The 27,814-nt window shown below is 44.5% G+C and overlaps 1 protein-coding gene across 1 annotated transcript in view; it reads left to right on the forward strand.

Annotated features, from left to right (window-relative positions):
- The first annotated feature begins 221 nt into the window (after positions 1 to 221).
- The window catches only part of KDELR1 (KDEL endoplasmic reticulum protein retention receptor 1), a 73,826-nt gene continuing 46,233 nt past the window's right edge, over positions 222 to 27,814 (forward strand). The window contains exon 1 of the mRNA XM_082274540.1: positions 222 to 395. Within this exon, the coding sequence (XP_082130666.1) occupies positions 305 to 395 (91 nt within the window). The 5' untranslated portion in view covers positions 222 to 304. The remainder of the gene's footprint in view (positions 396 to 27,814) is intronic.

A 27,814-nucleotide genomic window follows, 5' to 3' on the forward strand; every position in this document is an offset into this window, starting at 1 on the left:
GTGTACTGGGCATACTGGGAGTGCAGTGTGTGTACTGAGTATACTGGGAGTGCAGTGTGTGTACTGAGTATACTGGGAGTGCAGTGTGTGTACTGGGTATACTGGGAGTGCAGTGTGTGTGTACTAGGAAGGAATGCAGTGAGTGTGTGTGGTATGAGTTCCTGGTTCCTGTAGGGGCAGAGAGTATCCCGGCAGTAGTATTACGTCCCCTCCTCCTCTCTCCTCCTTCTCCTCCTCCCTCACAGACAAGGCCTAGTCGCACACAGTACACTCCGATCCCCGGCCTATCCTCTCCCCCGGCACAATGAACATCTTCAGGTTCCTGGGGGATATCTCCCATCTGTCCGCCATCATCATCCTTCTACTGAAGATCTGGAAGACCCGCTCCTGTGCTGGTAAGAGCTCCCCTACTCCCTGCAATGTTGTCCGGTCCACCCGGTGCGAACTACAACTCCCAGCATGCTATGCGCACAGAGCCCAGCACTTCCACATCATCAAAGAGCCCCAGACTGCCCTGCACTGCTATAGACTCCCTGATCTGTCACCTCACCCCGGAATGGGGGGCAGGAGAAGTGTCCTGGGGGGATCAGTCATCTGTGGGGTGGGTGGTGATGTGGAAGGTGGGTGACATAAATAGATGAATGTATGGTGACTGGGAGGGCGCTGGCTAAACACTCCTATAAAATACTTCTACAGGAGCTTTTATCTGCCCACGGATTTATATGCCTGTCCATCCAGCTTTGAGATTTTATAGCTCTGCCACACAGCACAGCCCTCTATGTCGGGACAGGGGACCTGATTTTCTTTCTGCTGCAGTTAAATAACCCTGACAGGTCTTGTCCCTCCCCTGGCTGGTGATTGGATCAGGAGGAGCAGACTGGTGGGCTCCTCTCTCTGTCACTGTGCTCTTGTACTGCAGCACACCAGATTGGCTCCTTCCTCTTCTAAGTCTGAGCTCTGCTTCACAGGCACAGCAAGATTCTGATACTTCCATGTAATAAAATGGAAGTACTGTATGTTTAACCACTTGCCCCCCTTTAAGTTACTTTAACTGACAATTGCGCAGTTGTGTGACACTGTACCCAAATAAAATTGATGTCCTTTTTTCCCCACAAATAGAGCTTTCTGTTGGTGGTATTTGATCACCTTTGATTTTTTACCCTATAAACAAAAAAAATGACAATTTAAAAAAAATAAATAAATATATATATATATATATATATATATATATACACACACACTTTTTTTTTTTTTTTTTTTACTTTCTGCAATAAAACACATCCAATTAAAAAAAATCTAATTTCTTCATAAATTTAGGCCAATATAATTGGTTTGTGAAAAAGTTTTTTACTATTTATTATATATTTATTATATATATATATATATTTTTTTTTTTTTTTACTGATAATGGCAGTGATAAGCAACTTCTGGCAGGACTGCAATATTGCAGCAGACAGTCGGGACACTAATGGGCCATACACACTATAAGATTTTCTGAAGACTTTTTCCTTTAGACTTACCAAAACCATATAATGTGAGGTCAAACCTAAACACTTTCACTTTGTATGCAATCTGGCAGGCCCTTGCACTACATAGAAAAGGTAAATCTGAAGGAAATCTAACCACAAAAGTTGGATAGTGTGTATCCAGCTTAACTCACACTTTTTGCGGACCAGTGACACTAATACAGTAATCAGTGCTAAAAAAAAATGCACTGTCAGTGTGCTAATGACACTGGCTGGGAAGGAGCTAACATCAGGGGCAATCAAAGGGTTAAATGAGTTCCTAGCCAGTGTTTGTGCCATCTCACATAGGAGTGCCGTGGCAGGGCTCCTCTCCTGCACTGGATCACGCATCTGATACGTGATCCATCCCTTCCAGGTAGGGGGCCTGCCCGCCACACCAGCTATGCTGTGATTAATCCCGACCAATGAATGCCAGCCGGGACCCCCTAATCAGCAAAGAGGATGACAGAACAGAGCTCTGTGAATGTAAACAACACAGAGGTCTCTGTCCTGTCAGTGGGGATGTGTCAGTTTTTGTTTCCCTGCAAAGCAGGGAGTAAAAACAGCACACAGTGAATGCACCAAGCACTGTAAGGCACACAATTAACCCTTTGATCGCCCTAGATGTTATCCTCTTTATTAGTTCAGTGAGTCATTAGTTCAGTGACAGTGTATACTTGTTGCACCGATCACTGTATTAGTGTCACTGGTCCCCAGAAAGTGCCAGTTAGTGTCCAATTGTCTGCCGCAGTCTACTAGTATAGAAATAAATAAATAGAAATTCCAGTATATATATCATAGTTTGTAGTAGTGATTGACCGATATCGTTTTTTCATTGCCGATACCGATATTTTGGCCAATGCATATCGGTATGCGCCGAGATTTTCGTACATTTAAATTTTTTTTTATTTTTATTTGACAAGTACTATTGTGGAGGGATCTGGGGGTCTAAAAGACCCCAAACCCCTCCTCTGCACTTAAAAGCATTCAAAACGCCAAGTTTGGCTCTTTTGAATGCTATCATTTTTTTGAATCTGGCGCCAGTACCCAGAAGTGATGTCATGACATCACTTCCGGGTTTTTGCATGGAGACCCTATGGGTCCTTTCACACGGCCGCTCCGTGTGTCCGCAAATCATCTCATCCGTTTGCGGATGATTTGTGGACATAATGTAAGTCTATGGCACTGCGGATGTCAGCGGAATACCGTCCGCTGACATCCGATTTTCCTCCTTTCAGTTCTGTTCCGTTTTTTCGAATGGAACAGAACCCTATTTTTCCTCCGTGTAAAAAACGGAAAGGAAGGAAAATCGGATGTCAGCGGTGTCATCCGCTGACATCCGCAATGCCCATAGACTTACATTATGTCCGCATATCATCCGCAAACGGATGGGATGATATGCGGGCACACGGAGCGGATGACACAAATGTCATCCGCTCCGTGAAAAAAAAAAGGACCGCAGCGGACCTTTCACACGGAGCGGCCGTGTGAAAGAAGCCTATCAGAGCCGAATGTGGCTTTGATCGGGTCCTTGGCGGCCATGCAGGTAGGATGCCCGGGTCTCCCGGGGGGATGGGGGGGGGGGACATCCCTTCCCGCTCCTTGTAATGACAGCCGAGCGGCTTCTAATCCTCATCGGTTGTTATTACAAAACAGCCGACCGCCGGCTATGGACACCGGTACCGGGGTGATGCCGCTAGCTGCAGGCATCACTCCGGTACAGCACTTTCCGAAATAAAAAATTTTTAAATGTACGAAAATCTCCGACATATCAAGGAAAGTGCAGATCGGCCCTCAATATATCGGCTTTGCCGATAATCGGTTAATCTCTAGTTTGTAGACAATATAACTTTCGCGCAAACAAAGTAAAAACAAAATAAGCAATATACGCTTATTGGGATTTAAAAAAAAAAAAAAATATGTAGCAGAATACATATTGGCCAAAATTTATGATGAAATTTAATATATATATTTTTTTATTCCCTGGATATGTTTTATAGCGAAAAGTAAATAATATTGTTTTTTTTTCTTCAAAATTTTCATTTTTTGTTAGTTTATAGCACAAAAAATAAAAAAACGCAGGGGTGATCAAATACCACCAAAGAAAGTTCTATTTGTGGGAAAAAAAGGACATACATTTTATTTGGGTACAGCCTCGCATGACCGTGCAATTGTCAGTTAACCACTTCTGGACCGGAAGGTTTTACCCCCTTAATGACCAGGCCATTTTTTGTGATACGGCACTGCGTTACTTTAATTGACATTTGCGCGGTCTTGCGTTGCTGTACCCAAATAAAATTGATGTCCTTTTTTCCCCCACAAATAGAGCTTTCTTTTAGTGGTATTTGATCACCTCTGTGATTTTTTTTTTTTTTTTTTGCACTATAAACAAAAAAAGTGACAATTTTGGAAAAAAAAAAAAAAACGTTTTCACTTTCTGCTCTATATAATTCCCAATATAAAAAATGTAAAAATCTAATTTTTTCTGAATTTTCAGCCAATTTGTATTCTGCTACATGTTTTTGGTAAAATAAAATCCCAATAAGAGTATATTGATTGGTTTGCACAAAAGTTATCGCGTCATTTGTCATTTTTTTTACTAGTAATGGCGGCGATCAGCGATTTTTAGTGGGACTGCGACATTGCGGCAGACAGATCGGACACCTAACTGACATTTTTGACACTTTTGGGGGGACCAGTGACATTACTACAGTAATCAGTGCTAAAAAAATGCACTGTTACTATAATAATAACACTGGCAGCAAACGGATTAACACCAGGGGCGATCAAAGGGTTAAAAATGTCCCCTAGGCTTTGCTTTCTAACTGTGTGGGGATGGGCTTGCTGCATGAACACAGAGACTTGTGTTCCTAAATAAGAGGAACACGGGATCCCTGTGTTAATAACTGACAGAGCAATCGCGGCCACCAGACACCCTGATTAGCTTCCCCTGTGACAAATGGGTGTGCGTGCGCGCCCCTGCTAACGGTCCCGCAAAGTGATGTACAGGTACATCATTTCGCGGGACAGACCTGACTTGCCGCAGTAAAACTATGGCGGCTGTTCAGCAAGCCTTTAAAGTAACGCAGTGCCTTTTTGCAAAAAATGTCCTGGCTATAAAGGGCTGTAAATATTTCGGAGGTGAAGTGATTAAGATCTGAGCATGCACACTGAAAAGCACCTAGCGCCTAGAAGGGTGGCACAGTGCGGCACACTGCATGTGTGGGTCACTTCCAAGGACTTGCATTTTATTGGATTCTGACAGACTTGCCTTGGGTCTTGAATTGCAAGCAGGAGCTACACAGCGCGATACTTCGGCACAGCCTCCTTCAGAGGAAGGTTAAAGTGGAAACCTATTAATTCTTAGCTCTTGTACTTTTGTAGGAGTGGTTAAAATGGCAGGAATCATACATAGCTACATAGTTACTTTTTGTAGGAGTGGTTAAAATGGCAGGACTCATACATAGTTACATAGTTAGGTTGAAAAAAAGACACAAGTCCATCCGGCTTAACCAATAAAAAACAATAACAGGAAAGAAAACCCAACCATACAATCCCATATACACAATCCTATACCCGCAGTTGATCCAGAGGAAGGCAAAAAACCCCAGCAAAGCATGATCCAATTTGCTACAGCAGGGGAAAAAATTCCTTCCTAAAGCCCCGTACACACGCGTCGAAATTCGGCAGGGAATTTTCGTCTGACGACCGATCTGCCGATTTTCGGCTTGTTAGTATGATGCTTCCGACAACCGACTCCAACTTTTCGGCCGAAAAAAATCTGGTGTGCATGCTATAAAATTTCTGTCCTCCGTCAAAACACGGCCGATTTTTGTGCAGTCAGTACAGATTTCAACAGGGAAAAATCTAATGAGCAAGACTAGGCATGCTCAGAGAAGAAAGGACACAAAGAAAGCAATCCAACACATGACATCACTTCTGAAGTAGAATTCTGTCGGTCGACAAAATTCGTGTGCAGTCTAGAGCACATTCCAGCGAACAAAACACCACTCTGGACAAAAGATGGACGACCGGTCGGCGGAAATTCTTTGCGTGTGTACGAGGCTTTATCCCCTGAGAGGCAATCAGATATTCCCTGGATCAACTTTACCTATAAATTTTAGTACCCAGTTATATTATGTACACCTAGGAAATAGTCCAGGGCAGGCCTTTTTTTAAAGCAATCTACTGGGCTGGCCAGAACCACCTCTGGAGGGAGTCTATTCCACATTTTTACCTAACTGGTTACTGATGTCTTCAATGTTTCATAAGTCGAGGTATACAGTGCTCAGCATAAATGAGTACACCCCAACAGATTCTATGGGATACCACAAAATACTTCCACAAATACAGGCCATTGATTGCGAATTTGCGACCAAGATTTGTTCATTTGCACATACAAAATAGTTTTTTTCCTAACAAATTCATTGAAGACCATGTTGCAAAAACGAATACACCCCAATGAAAGTCTTAGGGACAAAGACATAGCATGTAGATAAACTGCCAATCAATGCCCTAAAAAGCACAGTGCTATGCCCGGGAGGACGGTACACAGACACTTATGCTCTCCAAAAGGGACCAATCCCCTTGGTGGCCTATTGGGAGCCCATGACCACACCATTTTTTAGGGCATTGATTGACCGTTTATCTACATGTTATGCTCACACAGAACTGACCCTTTGGCGTACGGATACTAGCGGCTCTTTTTGTGGGGGACCTCCGTGGGCACTGTCTGTGACCCTGAGGTTGTGACACTTCACTGACTCCTTTATCCAGGCAGAGGCAAAATCTCACCCTTTTCTTTTATTACCAGCATGGTCATACACTATCCGATCATCTCAAGTGAAAAATCCTAAATCTTCCTTAATTGAAAGTCAGCTTTCTTTTCCTAAGCCCCAGCCCTCTGATGACCTCGCTTGATTACGCACAGACTTGCCGTGGGTCTTGAATGGCAAGCAGGAGCTACACAGTGCGATACTTCGGCACAGCCTCCTGGGATTTGCGTGACATACTGTGAATGCCCAGAACGCAGAAGACCTGTATTCTGGGCATTCATCCCTGAAGTCATAGGGTCCTAGCACCACTACACAGCATTCAGCCCCGTCCAGCTGCAGCCTGCCATAGATGTTGACAGGCTGCAGGCAGCAGAGCTGGACGCTGAACCTATCACTCACATGTGTACTAGAATGCCAGGAGGGGTGTACAGCAGCTAGATGGCCCCCAAAGGCCTAAAAAGAAAAAAAAATGTATTTCCTTAAAAAAAAAAACATCAGATATTCTTTGCAATTTATAAGAAGAAGGGGGCGTCCAATGAGAAGAAGTTGATTTCATGTGTCAAAGTCCATTTAAAACCTATATCTGTGCTTTCATTACTGTATAGGAATACCAATATCGCCCGTCTTCTGGGAATCGGAAGTCCTCATTTCTGTATTTGCTTTGGGTCTGAGAAGGTATTATAACCAAAGCCTCAGATTGGCAGCCAGGCCACTAGCATTTCCAGAAAGATAGGTCAGCAGCGCCCACCCAAATATTTTTATCATGAGGGCTGAAATTTAAGAATATTTCTGCTTTAATTCCTTTTTTTTTTTTGATCAATTACACTTTATAGGGGCTCCATCCATTACATGTAGTGAAAGGAGAATTAATAGAAGTAATTAGTCTTTTTGTTTTCTGTTTTGTATATCTTCATGTTGTAGCATCATTAGACATGCAGACTGATATGTGTGTTATTGTTAGGGCTGCTATATACAAACTAATTATTTTACAAGACGTTCCGTTTTTGACAGGATACAAACAAGTAAAATGGTGGGGATAATTGAATTCTTGTGTAAGAAAAACAATTACTGATAGAATTGACTGCTCTTTTTTAATTAAACAAGATGGAAAAGCAATACAAAGCCTCTCGAGTTCCAGATCATTATTGTTTTTATATCATTTGTTTTTTTTTTTGTTAAAGCTGAACTCCGGGGAAATTTCAGGTAACCTTGCAAGCGGGGCTGCCCCCTGCACTGTAGGAGTTAAATGCTTGATTTTGCATAGGGTACCATGTAATCCCTTGTGCCTGGCGCTCTCCTCTGCATTTTATGAGCGGGCCCTTGGCATCACATTTCTTACAATACAAGACTGCTGGTTCTGCATTATATGTGATGATGTCAGAGTGCGTCAAAGAGGAGCAGTTTTGGGGGACCAGTGATACGAAGAGGAGAAAGCATGTATGAGCGAGGGATAATGTAAGGATTCGTAATTTTGATGGTACAAATGGCAGTTGGGCCAGTGTTTAAAAATTAGAGGAAGGTTAAAGTGGAAACCTATTAATTCCTAGCTGTTGTACTTTTTGTAGGAGTGGTTAAAATGGCAGGTATCATACAAAGTTACATAGTTAGGCTCCATGTACACGGGACGTTGTAAATGGCCGTTTAGGAGCAGTTGGGCGTTTTTTTCAGAAGCCCCTGAACCCACCTCTATGTTATCTTATCTGTCCATGTACACAGGGTCATTTACAGTTATTTGCAGGCAGTTGAGTTCAGGGACGTTTTTTGGAAAGCAATTATTCGCGTTCGAACGTGTGTTTCCCGGCGTTTCAAACGCAAAAAACACGGCCGAACACAACCAAACGCGATGACCTGCGTTTAGCGTTCGCATTTTTCCATTTTAAAGGGGAATCATTTTTTTTGACCTCTAGGAACGGTTCTAAATGCCCGCTAAACGCGGGTGCAAACGCGACCTAACGGACGTTTCAAACGTCCTAAAAATTCCAGCATTCAAAGTGACTTTTAACAATGTCCTGTGTACATGGAGCCTTAGTCAGGTTGAAAAAAAGACACAAGTCCATCTGGCTCAACCAATAAAACACAAAAAACAGTAAAGAAAACCCAACCATGCAATCCCATATACACAATCCTATACCCACAGTTGATCCAGAGGAAGGCGAAAAACCCCAGCAAAGCATTATACAATTTGCTACAGCAGGGGAAGAAATTCCTTTTTGATACCTCGAGAGGCATTCGGATATTCCCTGGATCAGCTTTACCTATAAATATTAGTACCCAGTTATATTATGTACACCTAGGAAATAATCCAGGCTTTTTTAAAGCAATCTACTGAGCTGGCCAGAACCACCTCTGGAGGGAGTCTATTCCACATTTTCACCTAACTGGTTACTGATGGCTTCAAAGTTTCATAAGTTGAGGTATACAGTGCGCAGCATAATTGAGTACACCCCAAAAGATTTGTCAGAAAACCTTTACTTTCCTTTCAGAATCAACATTTTCCATGGGATACTATACTACAAAATACTTCTACAAATATGGGCCATTGATTGTGAATTTGCGACCAAGATTTGTTAATTTGCACACACAAAATAGTATTTTTCCTAACAAATGAATTCAAGACCATGTCGCAAAAACGAAAACACCCCAATGAAAGTCTTATGGGCCATACACACTATAAGATTTTCTGAAGACTTTTTCCTTTAGACTTACCAAAACCATATAATATGAGGTCAAACCTAAACACTTTCAATTTGTATGCAATCTGGCAGGCCCTTGCACTACATAGAAAAGGTAAATCTGAAGGAAATCTAACCACAAAAGTTGGATAGTGTGTATCCAGCTTAAGTCTCGTATAGCTTCCCTGTATGAAGGTTCTTGTCTTGCGTCATTAGGCTCAGGGTGTGCCCGATAACTTGGAGGAGGGGGGGTGTAGATCTGGGTGAAAGGGTGCTGTAAGAGACATGGATACTGAAGGGGGACTCGGGATGAACTTTTGAATAAAAGAGGGGTCTTTGGCTATCATCACTGTCCTCATCCTCGCTAACCCCATTCTCTGCTTTAACTGTCTCATTCTCTGCTTTTTTCTTTTTATTTTTGCTCCTTTTACTCTGCCTATAACTTACTTTGTCCCAGGATAATTGTAACTTATCAACCATCTCTGACAGGTTTTGTTCACATATCTTTCTAATTCTTAGGCTCCATGTACACGGGACGCTGGAAATGGCCGTTTAGGAGCAGTTGGGCGTTTTTTTCAGAAGCCCCTGAACCCATCTACATTTTATCTTATCTGTCCATGTACACCAGGTCGTTTACAGTCATTTGCAGGCAGTTGCGTTCAGGGACTGTTTTTAGAACGCAATTATTTGCGTTCGAACGTGTGTTTCCCGGCGTTTCAAACGCACAAACACGTCCGAACGCGTCTGAACGCGATGACCCGCGTTTAGCGTTCGCGGTTTTCCATTTTAAAGGGGAATAATTTTTTTGACCTCTAGGAACGCTTCTAAACGCAAACGCCCGCAAACGCTGCTAAACGCGGGTACAAACGCGACCGAACGGACGTTTCAAACGTCCTAAAAATTCCAGCATTCAAAGGGACTTTTAACAACGTCCCGTGTACATGGAGCCTTAAACATTTAGATAACACTTGCATTGCCTTGTCTAAATCTTTCTAACTTGGCCTATCAGTAATATGTGTTAGAAAACTCTTAACAGGTTCATAACTAGTAAAATTCCATCACGTTGCAAACTTTCAAAAATCCAGAATTGTACACATTTAATTCCCTTGTCCAACTCTGTCAGTCTGCCATGATAATTAACTTACACAGAGATCCAAGTTATCACATCATAAGCTCCTTCTTTTGGTATTGGATCTGGTCTGTTTTTAGTCCAATCTATAATAGTCTTGGTGTCATTCCTTAGCCACTGTCTGATCTATCTAACCACAAAAGTTGGATAGTGTGTATCCAGCTTTAGGGCAAAGACATAGCATGTAGATAAACTTCCAATCAATGCCCTAAAAAGCACAGTGCTATGCCCGGGAGGACGGTACAAAGACACCTATGCTCACCAAAAGGGACCGATCCCCTTGGTGGCCTATTGGGAGCCCATGACCACACCATTTTTTAGGGCATTGGTTGACAGTTTATCTACATGCTATGCTCACACAGAATTAACTGACCCTTTGGTGTACGGATACTAGCAGTTCTTTTTGTGGGGTACCTCCTTGGGGACTGTCTGTGACCCTGTGGTGGTGATCCTTTACTGACTCCTTTATCCAGGCAGAGGCAAAATCTCTCCCTTTTTTCTTTTATTACCATCACGGTCAAACACAATCCGATCATCTCAGGTGTAAATTTGGATACATGCATCTCCCCCGCTATACACCTTTAGGCCCCTTTCACACAGGCTTTTCGATCAGGTCCTTTGCAGGAACACAGGATCCATGCCTTCCCTACTGACTATTTTAAACAAGGCAGATTGCCATTCTGCCTGTTTACCAAACGATTGGCAGGTGCTGGGAGACATCAAATCTGCGGTACCCGCTGATTGGCGCCCGCTGTGCACAGTCACAGCAGGAGCGAGGTGCGAGAGTGCCTAGACCCAGCAGTGCAGGATCACATATATATATATATATATATATATATATATATATATATACGGGATCCTGTTCACAGCATCTGTGCCCATCAGAGCCACCTACCAGTGCAGGTCAGTGCTCCCTGCCAGTGCCCACCAGTGCCACCTATCAATGGCCACCAGTGCGACCTATCAGTGTCAATCTGCCCCATCATCAGTGCTGCCTATTAGTGTCACCTACCAGTGCCCATGAGGGCCACCTATCAATGCCATCTATCAGTGCCACCTACCAGTGCCCTCCAATGCCGCCAATCAGTGCCCATCTGTGCCTTCCATCAGTGCCCATCTGTGCCACCCATCAGTGCCACCTATCAGTGCCGCCTTATCAGTGCCCATCAGTGCCTATCTTGGCCATCAGTGCATCAGCGCACATCAACGAAGGAGAAAAAATTACCTGTTTGCAAAATTTTATAACAAACTATAAATACTGTCTTTTTTTTTGGGGGGGGGTTCAAAATTCTTGATCTTTTTTTGTTCAGCAGAAAATAACCCCAGTAGTGATTAAATACCACCAAAAGAAAGCTTTATTTGTTTGAAAGCAAATGATAAAAATGTTATTTGGGTACAGTGTTGCATGACCGCGCAATTGTCATTCAAAATGCGACAGGGCTGAAAATTGGCCTGGGCAGGAGGGGGGTTTAAGTGCCCAGTAGGCAAGTGGTTAAAGACAGAGGTATTTGTTACCAGTAGGGCCATGGGTGTTAAATAGGGGGAAGCTCCGCTTTAAAATCACCGATGTTCCTAGACCTCTGATAACAGTGTAATTGGATGGCTTATTCCCTTAACCACATCCATACCGGCGCATAGTAATATGACGCCGGCAGGATGGCTTTACCGTTCCGGGCGGCCGTCATATGACGTCCGCCCGCTCTAGCTGCTACTGCGCGCCCCCGGGGGCGCGCAGCGCGGCGATCGGGGGTGAGGCTCGTCCCTCGGACATAGCCCATCCCTGATCAAGGTAAACAGCCAATAGATATTGGCTGTTTACCATGTGATCGGCTGTGTCAGTCACAGCCGATCACATGAGCGGCTCCTGCACGAGCCGCTCGTTCTCTCTGCAATGCGCGCCCCCGGGGGCGCGCAGAGCAGCGATCGGGGACGAGGCTCGTCCCTCGGACAGAGTCGATCCCCGATCTAGGTAAAGAGCCAATGAAATTGGCTCTTTACCACGTGACCGGCTGTGTCCAATCACAGCCGGTCACAGATGTCAACAGAGAACACGGTAACTAGCTGTCACCGTGTTCTCCTCCTCACACACTGATCCTGTGTGAGGAGGAGATTGTGGTAACAGCTAGTTACCAAATACAGTGCACCCCAACCACACTGATTGCCCCCCCCCAATAAAGAGTACCTGTCACTAGCCCATCAAAGTACCCGAGTACCTGTCACCAGCCCATCAGGTACTCTGATGACGGGTACTCGGGTACTCTGATGACAGGTACTCGGGTACTCTGATGACAGGTACTCGGGTACTCTGATGACAGGTACTCGGGTACTCTGATGACGGGTACTCGGGTACTCTGATGACAGATACTTGGGTACTCTGATGACAGGTACGCAGGTACTCTGATGACAGGTACTCGGGTACTCTGACGAAAGGTACTCGGGTACTCTGATGACGGGTACTCGGGTACTCTGATGACGGGTACTCGGGTACTCTGACGAAAGGTACTCGGGTACTCTGACGAAAGGTACTCGGGTACTCTGACGAAAGGTACTCGGGTACTCTGATGACGGGTACTCGGGTACTCTGATGACGGGTACTCGGGTACTCTGATGACGGGTACTCGGGTACTCTGATGACGGATACTCGGGTATTCTGATGACAGGTACTCGGATACTTTGATTACCTGTCAACGGAGTACCCGTCATCAGAGTACCTGAGTACCTGTCACCTACCCATCAGAGTACCCGAGTACCTTCCACCTGCTCATCAGAGTACCTGACGCCTGAAGTACCCGAGTACTTGCCGCCTGCTCATCAGTACCCATCACTACTCATCAGTACTCATCAGTACCTATCACCTATCAGTACTGATCATCAGTACCCATCAGTACAGTATCACCTATCAGTATCAGTACTACTCATCAGTACCTATCACCTGCCTGTCACCTGCCCATCAGAGTACCCGAGTACCTGTCACCTGCCTATCGGAGTACCCGAGTACCTGCCACCTGCTCATCAGTACCAGAGTACCTGTCACCTGCCTGTCACCTGCCCAACAAATTACCCGAGTACCTGTCACCCTTCATACAGCCACCATGTCCAAGTCCAAAAAGGTTTATATACATCCTCCGTTTAAACCTAAATACCGGTGTTATGGTAGCAGATAGCTGCCATAACCCTGGTATTTTTTTAAACGGTGGACGGTTGGCTTTCCGATAAGGGTGGTCCCAGCGGCGGATTCGCTGTGGGTTCACCCTTCCGGGATGGCGGAAGAGGTGCCCCCCCCCCTCCCGCCGCGTCCGGTCCTTTTCCCCGCTTACCGGACCCGCCGGCAGCGGGGAAAACGATCCGGTCCCGGATCCTCACAGACAGGATGTCGAGTGAGGGCAAGCTTGCCCTCACTTGACTCTATGGTCTTGGAGGACCGGAGCTACGGAAAATGTTGTTGCCTAGCAACCGGTTTAAATGTCCTTTTTTTTTTTTTTTTCATTTTATATAATAATTTTTTTTTTTTTTCTATCTTTTAGTGTACTTGTGAGATCTGAGGACTTTTTGACCCCAGATCTCACAAAAAGAGGTCCTGTCGTGCCTTTTTCTATTACTAGTAATGTTTACATTTCTTGTAATAGAAATAAAAATGATCAATTTTTTTTTTTTGTTAAACGGTGTAAAAATAAAAAATAATAAATAAAATAAATAGTAAAAAAAAAAAAAAAAAAAAAAATTAAAGCGCCCTGTCCCCGTTAGCTCGCGCGCAGAAGTGACGCATGTGGAAACCCCGCCCACATATGTAAACAGTGTTCAAACCACACATGTGAGGTATCGCCGCGATCGTTAGAGCAAGGGGATTAATTTGAGCCCTAGACCTCCTCTGTAACTCAAAGATGGCAACCTGTAGAAATTTTTAAATTGTCGCCTATGGGGATTTTTAAGTACCAAAGTTTGTCGCCATTCCGTGAGCGTGCGCAATTTTGAAACATGACATGTTGGGTATCTATTTACTCGGCGTAACATTATCTTTCACATTATGGAAAAAAATTGGGCTAACTTTACTGGTTTCTTATTTTTTAATTAAAAAAAGTGAATTTTTTCCAAAAAAATTGCGTTTGGAAGACCGCTGCGCAAATACGGTGTGATAAAAAATATTGCAATAATCTCCACTTTAATCTCTAGGGTCTCTGCTAAAAAAAAAATATATATATAATGTTTGGGGGTTCTAAGCAGTTTTCTAGCAAAACAACTGATTTTAGCTTGTAAACACCAAATGTCAAAAATAGGCCTAGGCAAGTGGCTAGGATGCATGATGATGCGCCTTGGATGTTAGGCCCCTCTATATGGCTAGGCTGTGAAAAAGTCTCACACATGTGGTATTGCCATACTCAGGAGGAGTGGCAGAATGTATTTTGGGGTGTCATTTTTGCTGTGTACATGCTATGTGTTAGGAATATCCTATAAATTGACAACTTTGTGTAAAAAAAAAAAGTTTTTATTTTTTTCCCACATTTTCCAAAAACTTGTGGAAAAAAATGACATGTTCAAAGGACCCATAATGCCTCATAGAATATACGTTGGAGTGTTTGCTTTCCAAAATGGGGTCATTTTGTGGACTTTTCCATTGTATTGGTGCTCTAGGGCCTTGAAAAGTGTGATAGGTAGTAAGAAAGTTTTATGTGTATTTATGCTCCTAAAACGCCTTATGGTGCTACTTGGACGTGGAGTCTCTTTTTGTGGCCAGGCTGTGTAAAAGGCTCACACATGTGGTATCACCATACTCAGAAGGAGTAACAGAATGAATTTTGGGGTGTCATTTTTGCTGTGTACATGCTATGTGTTAGAAATAGCTTATAAATTGACAACGTTTTGGGAAAAAAAAGAAAAAAAATTTTTTTTCTTAATTTTCCCAAGAATTGTGGGAAAAAATTATAACTTCAAAAAACTCACCATGCCTCTTACTAAATACCTTGGACTGTCTACTTTACAAAAAGGGGTCATTTGGGGGGTATTTGTACTGTCCTGACATTTCAGGGCCTCAAGAAAGGAGATAGGCAGTCAGTACATCTGGTGTGATCAATTTTCAGTAATTGGTACCATCGCTTCTAGACTCAATAACTTTCACACAGACTAAATAATATACACTAATTTGGGTTAATTTTACCAGAGATATGTAGCAGTATAAATTTTGGCCCAAATGTATGAAGAAAAATTAATTTTTTGCAAAATTGTATAATAGAAACTAAAAAAAAGTGTTTTTTTTTCAAAATTTTTGCTCTTTTTTTGCTTATATCACGAAGAAAAAAAAACCCAGTTGTGATCAAATACCACCAAAAGAAAGCTCTATTTGTGTGAAAAAAATGATAAAAATTTTGTTTGGTTACAGTGTAGCATGACTGAGCACTTGTCATTCAAAGTGTGACAGTGCTGAAAGCTGAAAATTGGTCTGGGAAGGAAGGGGGTCTAACTGCTCTGTATGGAAGTGGTTAATTGCCTTTAGAGGCTAGAAGAACGGGGACCACCGAATGTGAGACTTTGTGTTATTATATGGGACACAGCTGGTAGTCCATGGACAGATCTAGAGTTTATTAAAACATGCTTATACTGTCCTATGGGATTTTATTCTGTAGCTGTATATGTAGGTCGTACTTGTAGCCCTCCATGACTGGCATCTGCCATGATAATGTATATGATGGTGGCTAATAAACATCTGACCAATGACCGGAGAGCTTCATCCATTATATAGTTGAGGGACTCGGCTCCGAATTATTGTGTGCTTTGAATCCAAAAGTAAAAATGTTCTGCATTAGCTGGTGTACCGTAAAATATTTTAACAACTGGTAGCACATCATACTATGAAGTAGATGTACGGCGGAAGTACTGCAGCTGTGAATCTTATGAGATTTTTCCCAGAAAGGTTCCCTCTGGTGTCATTTAGGGATTGTCTAGGAGAGCTGTAATTTGACATTATTCACAGATGAAAGCTTTTCACTACTACTAGGTGATTGTATCTCTCTGATTTACAGAGTCCATGAATATAAGGGCAGTAGGGTGCTGTCAGCTCAAATCAGCCATTCTTTTCATTAATATATTGTTGAGTTTTTAAAATACAATGACATGTTTCTGATCATTGTTGCATCGTCCTGCATTGCATTAAAGTAGATATCCAACTAAGTTTATTTTATTTTGGTTGGAGGGTGATATTTTGTGCTTTATGCCAAACAGAATATTCAACCCCTTACTGTTCCCAATGGCACTATTCTGTTAATCCAGGGACAGACAGGTCAATTGAAAAGCCTATGCCATGTGATCGGACTGGGGGAAAGAATAAGCATACCTTATGCTTCCAGACCAAGTTCACCCTTTTTCAGAAAATGGCCTATGCAGTGAAAAGGACTCAGTAGATGTTAGAAAAAAAAAATCTGTGCAGCTTTGCAAAATATTCAGTAATATTATTGTCATACCTGTAGGCCATATGTGTCAAACACAAGGCCCCGGGGCCGAATCCGGCCCTCCAGGCCATTTCATGTGGCCCTTGCAGACAGGGCTTTTTTTCAGCAAGAATGTGGGGGAACTCCATTCCGCCACCTCCGGCTCTCGCCCTCTGCTTCCCTTTTCACTACTATCACTTGTAAACAAAGAAGCCTTCTGTGTTTACAAGGACAGCTTTCCTCTTGGTGGCTTGCGGCTCTCACATATACCGGCCAACCCTGAAGGCACTCATGGCGGCGACAGATGACAACCAATGATCTCCCTGCAAGTACACAGTACACTCCTGACCTCTGCATTCTGCACTGTGTAAGTAGCGCACACCTAAACTCTGCACTCTGTATGTAGCACACTCCTGAACTCTGCACTGTGTAAGTAGCGCACTCCTGAACTTTGCACTCTGTATGTAGCGCACTCCTGAAGTCACCACTCTATATGTAGCGCACTCCTGAACTCTGCACTCTGTAAGTAGCACACTCCTGAACTGTGTACTCTGTACATAGCGCACTCCTGAACTCTGTGCTCTGTACGTAGCGCACTCCTGAACTCTGCATTCTGTACATAGCGCACTCCTGAACTCTGCATTCTGTACATATTGCACTCCTGAACTCTGCATTCTGTACATAGCGCACTCCTGAACTCTGCATTCTGTACATAGCGCACTCCTGAACTTTGCACTCTTTACATAGCGTACTCCTGAACTTTGCACTCTTTACATAGCGCACTCCTGAACTTTGCACTCTTTACATAGCGCACTCCTGAACTTTGCACTCTGTACGTAGCGCACTCCTGAACTTTGCACTGTGTACATAGCGCACTCCTGAACTTTGCACTCTGTCCATAGCACACTCCTGAACTTTGCACTCTGTACGTAGCGCACTCCTGAACTTTGACTCTGTACTTAGCGCACTCCTAAACTGTGTATGTAGCACACTCCTGAACTCTGCATACATAGTCTTACAGATACAACCGGCTCTTTTAGGGCAACCATAATGCCGATGAGGCCCTCTTTGAAATTGAGTTTGACACCCCTGCTGTAGGCCATTTGGGCTCCCCCCCCGTCCCCCCCCCTCCCCAGCAGCATGGACAAAAATCTCCCGCATAGCAACCCCCTTGGCCTTCCTTGTCAGAGTGGAATGAAAACTCCTACAAGCTTTAACCAGTACTTTAACCAGTCACGAGACTGCTATATTCAGCTGATGAGAAAAGGTATTTAGCAGGTTATAATTACTAAAATAATTGCATTTCCATGTTCTGTGTACTGTGAGAGACAAGATATAGTGAATGCAGAGTCCTGGGTTTATTAACACTTGAAGTTCATTTTTGGCGAGTCTGAAATATTTATTTTCCTGTTCTGTAACAGGAAGAATACCGCAAATGTTTTTAGAAGTTTGGTTTATGACAATAAAATTAATGAACATTTTACAAAGCTGCACAGTTTGTTTGGTTATTGATTGATTAGTACAGTTGTTAGTTTTTACTGCTGTCTGTGCCCCCGATAGGAGATTCACCCTCTCTATTTGTCTTCATTACCATTCTTATTGAAAGTAAAAGAAAATTTCAAGTTTTGGGTTGTCCTCAGAAAAGTAATAGAACGGATTTCCCTTAATTTGCAGAGATTTCCTCTCCCTTTCCTGTTTGGCTATGGGACAGGAAGTGAAGGGAAATTTCCCCAATGGGACACAAATGGCGAAAAAAAAATCTAACATGTTATAATCCTCCCTTGCTCTATTGAAAATGAAAAAAAAAAAATTGCCTATAATTCTACTTTAATTCAAAACGTTTAACACAAGAATAAGTGGCGGTTCACATATATGCGATGCGGGAGCCCTGCGAATCCACTGCGTGTTCCTGCATCGCATTCAAAATCGCAGGCAGTTCACACTGCCGTATGCAAATTGCTGGGGGAGTCAATACAAAGTTAACGACACCCCCAGATCAGTTCACATATCGCAGTGCGAACTGTCAGTTCGGACATGAATCGGATCGCATAGGTGTGAACCACCATGCTATCCAATTCTGCTGCGGACCCAAAAAAGGGTCTTGCGCGAGTGCGATGCAAATTCAGCCACACAATCTGTATGGCTGAATTTGCATCGCACAGACATCACATGTGATTTGCAGAGCAGTGCCCTCCGAACCACATGCGATGTCTGTCATCGCACAAATGTGAACCGGGACTAAGAGTCTTTATGTTCAACCATGTGACTGTAACTGAAGTTGGTTTATGTTCAACCATGTGACTGTAACTTTGAAGTCTGATTGTATTGTACTGTATTTTTTTTTTTTTTTTTTTAAATAGGAATTCTTGACCCACTGTGATTTACTTCCTATAATTAGTCTGTGCCTTCAGTGATAAAAGTCAGGACAATAAGACAGGATAACCAGCCAATTAAATGCCAGCTTTCACTGTATTACAGATGCTTGGAGGTTTTAATTTTTGCTTCCTACTACCCAAATCTCTGAGGATGCAGAGCATCACAATGCGTCCTGTCTGGCAGAACATCCATGATCTTGTAGGTACATGGAGAATGTTAAATAAACTAACAATGGGTATTAAAGTGATGCTGAAGTCTCTCTTTTTTTTTTATTAAAATAATAAACATGTTATACTTACCTCCTCTGTGCAGTGGTTTTGCATGGAGCAGCACGGATCCTCCCCTTCTCTGGTCCCTGGCTGGAGCTCCTGACCCCTCCCTCCTGCTGAGTGCCCCCACAGCCAGCAGCTTGCTATGGGGGCACCCAAGCCGAGCCACAGCTCTGTGTATCCATTCGGACATGGAGCTGGGGTTCGGCCCCACTCTCCTCATTGGCTAAGTGAGGTTGATTGACAGCAGCAGGAGCCAATGGCGCCGCTGCTGTGTCTTAGTCAATCAGGAGGGAGAGTCCCTGACAACTGAGGCATTCGAGGCCATCTCTGGATCTAGATGGGGCTCAGGTAAATATTAAGGAGGCTGAGGGGGGCTGCTGCACACAGAAGGCTTTTTATCTTAATGCATAGCCTGCTTACCTCTATTGGTGGTCAGATGTAAACGGACCACCTGTCTGTTTACATCTGACTGTCATCCTATCTGCCAAATGAATGGGAAACATATCCCCCATCAATCTGCTTTTAGCGAGTGGAATCAGATTTCAGAGGGTGTCAAGGGACACATGTCCATAAGGAGCAATAGATAGTATGATCATGTCCACCTAAAAAACTGACAGGCGGATTTGATTGGTCTGCCCCTGTGACGGGGGGCCTAAATAACTGACCAGAATAAGTATGTAGAGATAGAGAAGCACATCTGACTTTTCCCTGACTTTCCTGATCTACATAACTGATACCACAGGGTCACTAGTACACAAAAGCCACCATGAAAAGAGAAGAAAATAGGTGTATAGTCCTACCTTTCCAGTAGCCTATATGTTGGAATGGCCACTGCTTTGTTGTTCCACGGTCTCTGAAGGTATTCCACACTTCCACTTGCCATCAGTGCACAGTCTCAGTCATTAGAGCAGTGGTCAGTGTCAGTCATTAGAGCAGTGGACAGTGTCAGTCATTAGAGCAGTGGGCAGTGTCAGTCATTAGAGGAGTGGTCAGTGTCAGTCATTGGAGCAGTGGTCAGTGTCAGTCATTGGAGCAGTGGACAGTGTCAGTCATTGGAGCAGTGGACAGTGTCAGTCATTAGAGCAGTGGACAGTGTCAGTCATTGGAGCAGTGGACAGTGTCAGTCATTGGAGCAGTGGACAGTGTCAGTCATTAGAGCAGTGGACAGTGTCAGTCATTGGAGCAGTGGACAGTGTCAGTCATTAGAGCAGTGGGCAGTGTCAGTCATTGGAGCAGTGGGCAGTGTCAGTCATTAGAGCAGTGGTCAGTGTCAGTCATTGGAGCAGTGGACAGTGTCAGTCATTAGAGCAGTGGGCAGTGTCAGTCATTAGAGGAGTGGTCAGTGTCAGTCATTGGAGCAGTGGTCAGTGTCAGTCATTGGAGCAGTGGTCAGTGTCAGTCATTAGAGCAGTGGTCAGTGTCAGTCATTAGAGCAGTGGTCAGTGTCAGTCATTAGAGCAGTGGTCAGTGTCAGTCATTGGAGCAGTGGACAGTGTCAGTCATTGGAGCAGTGGACAGTGTCAGTCATTAGAGCAGTGGGCAGTGTCAGTCATTGGAGCAGTGGGCAGTGTCAGTCATTAGAGCAGTGGTCAGTGTCAGTCATTGGAGCAGTGGACAGTGTCAGTCATTAGAGCAGTGGGCAGTGTCAGTCATTAGAGGAGTGGTCAGTGTCAGTCATTGGAGCAGTGGTCAGTGTCAGTCATTGGAGCAGTGGTCAGTGTCAGTCATTAGAGCAGTGGTCAGTGTCAGTCATTAGAGCAGTGGTCAGTGTCAGTCATTAGAGGAGTGGTCAGTGTCAGTCATTGGAGCGGTGGTCAGTGTCAGTCATTGGAGCGGTGGTCAGTGTCAGTCATTGGAGCGGTGGACAGTGTCAGTCATTAGAGCAGTGGACAGTGTTAGTCATTGGAGCAGTGGTCAGTGTCAGTCATTAGAGCAGTGGTCAGTGTCAGTCATTAGAGCAGTGGTCAGTGTCAGTCATTAGAGCAGTGGTCAGTGTCAGTCATTAGAGCGGTGGTCAGTGTCAGTCATTGGAGCGGTGGTCAGTGTCAGTCATTAGAGCAGTGGTCAGTGTCAGTCATTAGAGCAGTGGTCAGTGTCAGTCATTAGAGGAGTGGGCAGTGTCAGTCATTGGAGCAGTGGTCAGTGTCAGTCATTAGAGGAGTGGTCAGTGTCAGTCATTGGAGCAGTGGTCAGTGTCAGTCATTAGAGCAGTGGTCAGTGTCAGTCATTAGAGCAGTGGTCAGTGTCAGTCATTGGAGCAGTGGGCAGTGTCAGTCATTGGAGCAGTGGTCAGTGTCAGTCATTAGAGCAGTGGTCAGTGTCAGTCATTAGAGGAGTGGTCAGTGTCAGTCATTGGAGCAGTGGTCAGTGTCAGTCATTAGAGGAGTGGTCAGTGTCAGTCATTGGAGCAGTGGTCAGTGTCAGTCATTGGAGCGGTGGTCAGTGTCAGTCATTGGAGCGGTGGTCAGTGTCAGTCATTGGAGCGGTGGACAGTGTCAGTCATTAGAGCAGTGGACAGTGTTAGTCATTGGAGCAGTGGTCAGTGTCAGTCATTAGAGCAGTGGTCAGTGTCAGTCATTAGAGCAGTGGTCAGTGTCAGTCATTAGAGCAGTGGTCAGTGTCAGTCATTAGAGCAGTGGTCAGTGTCAGTCATTGGAGCGGTGGTCAGTGTCAGTCATTAGAGCAGTGGTCAGTGTCAGTCATTAGAGCAGTGGTCAGTGTCAGTCATTAGAGGAGTGGGCAGTGTCAGTCATTGGAGCAGTGGTCAGTGTCAGTCATTAGAGGAGTGGTCAGTGTCAGTCATTGGAGCAGTGGTCAGTGTCAGTCATTAGAGCAGTGGGCAGTGTCAGCCATTAGAGCAGTGGTCAGTGTCAGTCATTAGAGCAGTGGTCAGTGTCAGTCATTAGAGCAGTGGTCAGTGTCAGTCATTAGAGCAGTGGTCAGTGTCAGTCATTGGAGCAGTGGGCAGTGTCAGTCATTGGAGCAGTGGTCAGTGTCAGTCATTAGAGCAGTGGTCAGTGTCAGTCATTAGAGGAGTGGTCAGTGTCAGTCATTGGAGCAGTGGTCAGTGTCAGTCATTAGAGGAGTGGTCAGTGTCAGTCATTGGAGCAGTGGTCAGTGTCAGTCATTAGAGGAGTGGTCAGTGTCAGTCATTAGAGCAGTGGTCAGTGTCAGTCATTGGAGCAGTGGACAGTGTCAGTCATTGGAGCAGTGGACAGTGTCAGTCATTGGAGCAGTGGACAGTGTCAGTCATTAGAGCAGTGGTCAGTGTCAGTCATTAGAGGAGTGGTCAGTGTCAGTCATTGGAGCAGTGGTCAGTGTCAGTCATTAGAGGAGCGGTCAGTGTCAGTCATTAGAGCAGTGGGCAGTGTCAGCCATTAGAGCAGTGGTCAGTGTCAGTCATTAGAGCAGTGGTCAGTGTCAGTCATTGGAGCAGTGGGCAGTGTCAGTCATTGGAGCAGTGGTCAGTGTCAGTCATTAGAGCAGTGGTCAGTGTCAGTCATTAGAGGAGTGGACAGTGTCAGTCATTGGAGCAGTGGACAGTGTCAGTCATTGGAGCAGTGGACAGTGTCAGTCATTGGAGCAGTGGACAGTGTCAGTCATTGGAGCAGTGGACAGTGTCAGTCATTAGAGCAGTGGTCAGTGTCAGTCATTAGAGGAGTGGTCAGTGTCAGTCATTAGAGGAGCGGTCAGTGTCAGTCATTGGAGCAGTGGTCAGTGTCAGTCATTGGAGCAGTGGTCAGTGTCAGTCATTAGAGCAGTGGTCAGTGTCAGTCTTTAGAGGAGTGGTCAGTGTCAGTCATTGGAGCAGTGGTCAGTGTCAGTCATTAGAGCAGTGGACAGTGTCAGTCATTGGAACAGTGGTCAGTGTCAGTCATTAGAGCAGTGGACAGTGTCAGTCATTGGAACAGTGGTCAGTGTCAGTCATTAGAGCAGTGGACAGTGTCAGTCATTGGAACAGTGGTCAGTGTCAGTCATTAGAGCAGTGGTCAGTGTCAGTCATTAGAGCAGTGGTCAGTGTCAGTCATTGGAGCAGTGGTCAGTGTCAGTCATTGGAGCAGTGGTCAGTGTCAGTCATTAGAGCAGTGGTCAGTGTCAGTCATTAGAGCAGTGGTCAGTGTCAGTCATTAGAGCAGTGGACGGTGTGTAAAAAAATGAAAACTATAAAAATCAGCGCAACCAACACCAATAATGCAATCTAACTGATAGGAGAGGCTGTGGCCACTAATTATGCTTTCTCTGCATGCAATAGGTAGAAAACGACACCAGTGCTGCGCCAATGTACATGATATACAATAAGTGAACTGATAAATGTTATTGATAAAGGAATCGACTATAAAAATTTCATATAATAAACCGTGCAATATCAAAAAAGTCCATAAAGTGCAAAATCAACAAAATATGTAATATGCAGTAAGTAAACTAATAGGTAGGTATTGCACCTTTTGGGGGGGGGCTTCGGTGAAATATCAGGGGTCTAAACAGACCCCTGATGTCTCACTTTTGAAACCGAGAAGGGAGATTGAGGACACGGTCCTCAATCTTCATCTTTGCAGCATCAGCTGCACAGAATAAATGAACAGGAAGAGCTCTGCAACAGTCTCCCTGTTCATTCACAATCTTGAAGCATAATAGACACAGTTTACTGTGCTGCAGCTATGAATGAACACAGATAGAGATTGGTATCGTACTGCCTCACTGTTTTCATTCAGAAAAGGAAGGGGCCAGTAAATTACATATTTAGTGCTTATAGGTGTAGCACCCTCCTAGGTAGGTGCTTGGTAAAAGCATTGTTTGCTTTGCCTGCTTATCAGGAGAGCCTGATTGTTAGTTCTGCCTGTTGCATGTGTCCATGTGTGATTCACCTGGTCTGAGGGAGTGTCTCCTCTGTATCCAATAGGGGAGCCTGTTGGACAGCGGAGGAAACCCAGCCAGTGACACACAGGCTTTTGTGGCTGTCCCAGTGGGTGGGCACAGCAGTGATGCATCCTGGGATAGGCCATAAAAGCCAAGGGCACATGTGACAGGGCGTCTTTGGGCGGGAAGTGAGGTCCCAGGAGGAGCACGACGGCTGTCTCTCCTCTTGTCAGCAAGGAAGGTATTCACAGGCAGTCGGCCTAGTGGACCAAGTGTGTGATGCTGAGCCAGGAGGTCCAGGATACTGATGAGTGGAGCTGAAGGCAGAGCAACCCAGGGAAAAACAGTGTCTGTGAGTCCCGGGAAGCTTGCCAGGGGTCTGCCCAGGAAGGGGACCACTCCGGTGGAGAGTCAGTGGACAAGGGGCTAGCATGCATGGGAAGTGAGAAAGGGGTAGCCAGGTTAGGACCCTGAAGAGGAATTAATTCTGGAACATATCTTCTACTTCACTTCAGTGGCAAGGTGAAGCAGCGGCCTTGCTGCACACATTACAGTCAGTTGTCCTCAGGATTGTGCATAGTTCAAGTTGGAGTATCCCACTCATCCCTTCTCCCATCCAAGTTCTAAAATAAAACACAAAAAAACAAATCCCCTGGACTGTTCATTGTCTGAGCCAAGGGATAAAGTGATAAGTTTTACAGACTGTTGCTATGGGTAACCCAGGGGAATCCAATCTCAGCGGCTCCCATGGGGGCAGTGCTACATAGGCTTACAAGAACATGGTGAAGGTGAGAAAAGAGTGACAGAGGTGATCCTCATTCTGCTGCTTTTCCTTATTCCGACCAGTCACCGGCTGCGGAAAGGACAGGTCAATTGGTACTTTAGTACAGCAGAGAAAGACAGGATTTTGCTGTATGGCGGAGCTGTGTAAATCTCAGAACTGAAAAGAAACCAATTCAAAATCCTTTTTACGGATTTCATTTGTGTATTTAGCTGTTTGCCGGAGGGTTCATTTTTTAAGCCGAACTCCAATCAAAACGGCTGTACTGACATTGGGTTTGAATGTAAACGGACTGTAACAAACTCTAGCTTGAATTTCTATAAGCTGCGGCAAGAGGAGACTGGAAAACAATGATTATTTTCTTGGCACCACTCAGGCTTCCATAAATAAATACGGAATTATATTCCCATTTTTGCATTGTTTATTTCCTACCCATCTTTCATTGTCTGGGATTTAATTTGTATTTCCTTTATAATTTTATTGATTTTTTTTTTTCTTCCATTCTCCCCTAATCTGTTGTCTTCTGTTTATGTTCATGTCGCAGCATGCTTTCATTTGAAATGCAATACATACAAGTATGGACCTATCTAAATGAAAGGAGGTGCATATAGAATAAAATATAATCAGATTCTATATACATTCCATTTTTACAGCCCTTTGATGTGTGAGAGCATTGTATTTTTTTTTAATTTGTTCTCCTTTAGGGTTGAACAAGCTTTTTTTCTGCAGCAGAGTGTAATAGGCACCGTTTCATTCTATTGAAGGTAACATGGACTCATCTTTAGTGATGCCCATCCAGCTTGTGCTCCATGTTGCATTGTATTGAATGGCCCCTATTACAGGGCTTATTCATAGCATAACACATATGGTGTTGGCGTGTCCTCCTATGTGCTGAAAGACAATGCGCCCAAAATGGCAGATTCTGCATTGCATTGCAGTCCAAAACATCATTGTGAAGTGACCCTGTTGAAAGCAATGTCCATGTATTTTACCTGTGCTGAAGAATAAAGCAAAATGTAGGGCAACATATTTGGTGGGAACAAGCACTAAGCTTGTGCCGTATGTATCTGATGCACTGAACATCCTTGTATTTGGAACTAACATTGGGCAGTAAATAGTTCCCAATACAACTCTGTGCAGACCTTGTGTTCAGCACCAATGTATGGCACTTAAAGTTTGGTCTTTGGCACACCTCTGTGCAGACCTTGTATTCAGCACTAACGTAAAGCCTTTGGGTAGTCTCTGACGTACCTTAACGCCAACATATAGCACCTGGGTATTAGACTTTGACTTACCTTGTGTTCAACACCAATGCATGGTACTTGGTAGTGATCGACCGATATCGTTTTTTTTTATTGCCAATACCGATATTTTGGTCATCGGATATCGGTTTTGGCCGATATTTTCAGACTTTTTATTTTTATTATTTTTTTAACAGGTACTTTTGTGGAGGGATCTGGGGGTTTAAAAGACCCCAAACCCCTCCTCTGCACCTAAAAGCATTCAAAACGCCAAGTTTGGCTGTTTTGAATGCTCGCATTTTTTTTTAATTTGGCGCCGAGTAATGTCATGACATCACTTCCGGGTTTTTTACATGGAGAGAGACCCAATCAAAGCCGAATGCAGCTTTGATTTGGTCTTCGGCGGCCGTGCGGGCTGGTTGCCCACGTCTCCCGGTGGGACAGGAGACCTGGCCAAGCCGCAAAGGCGGTGGGAGGGGGGGGGGCGTCCCCTTCAGCTCCTTGTAACGACAGCCGAGCGGCTTCTCAGATGCATCGGTTGTCATTACAAGACAGCCAACTGTCTGCTATGGACGCCGGTACTGGGGTGATGCCTCTAGCTGCAGGCATCACTGTGGTACAAGCACTTTCCCGAAATATCGGCAATATTGGTAACCTCAGGGGCCAATTCTGATATATCAGGGAAAGTGCATATCGGCCCCCGATATATCGGTGTTGCTGATAATCGGTCGATCTCTAGTACTTGGGTATTGGTATATGAAGGAGAAAACATAGCTCTGGTGGGTCTGTGTCCACGATCCATGGTGGGTGCTGAGGGATCTCAGTTGGCCAATTTTGGCGCTTACGCCGGATATGCAGTAGCCAGGAAGCTTTTGATAGTCAAATGCTTTCTATCATCGTTTTTTGGCAAGAGGCTATTTGAATTGGATGCTTGATAGGGCGCTCAATATAGCGATCTCCAAAAGTCAAACTGAATTATTGGAAAATAAAGACAATAAAAAAAATGGTGGATAAAAGTAGTTCTAAATTCTCTAGCAATAAACTCACTTTATCTACAGCTTTCAGTTTGGAATTAGGGGAAATAAGGAAAATTATTAATAGACATTTACCTATTCTTTTTGAGGATGAGGTGTGTGCCAATCTCCTCCGTGATTCCATCAATATTGTCCCCAAAGGAGCACCTACACTAGGTAACTCACTGTCGCCAAGCTTTTTCAACATACCTTCACTCCAATCCACTACATGGATACACTTTAGAGCAGGAGTGTCAAACTCAATTTCATCGCAGGGCCGCATCAGCATTATGGTTGCCCTCAAAGGGCCAGTTGTATCTGTACGTATAGATGTCCAGAGCACCCACCCCCCTTACATGAGATTTCAAGAGCCCCCCACCATCAGAAGTCAAGAGTCACCCACCCTTCCTTTCATCACAATGCACCCTTTACCTTGTGCTACTGCCAGGAAGAGGATGCAGGTAGATCTGGAAAGAAGAAAGTGCAGGGTCTGGGAGGAGGGCTGAAGTCAGCTTCCAGAGTCTGCTGAATGTTGAGACCAGCGGAGGCAGAGAAAAGGTGGTGTTGCGGCTGCACAGAGCGCTGCAGGATCTGTAGGAGGAATTCTGCCCTTCTCTCTGCTGCAGACTGCTGTGAAGGGGGGTCGGGCAAAGAAGAGCCTTTCTGCAGCTGCACAGAGGTGGTCAGGACCTGGCAAATGAGTTCTGTCCTCTCTGCTGCCAACTACTGAGACAAGGTGGGGGCAGAGACTAGGGGGTGCCACAGCTGCAGGAG

The sequence above is a fragment of the Pelophylax lessonae genome (genome assembly GCF_965119305.1).
Source record: "Pelophylax lessonae genome assembly, chromosome: 12".
NCBI classification, from domain to species: domain Eukaryota; kingdom Metazoa; phylum Chordata; class Amphibia; order Anura; family Ranidae; genus Pelophylax; species Pelophylax lessonae.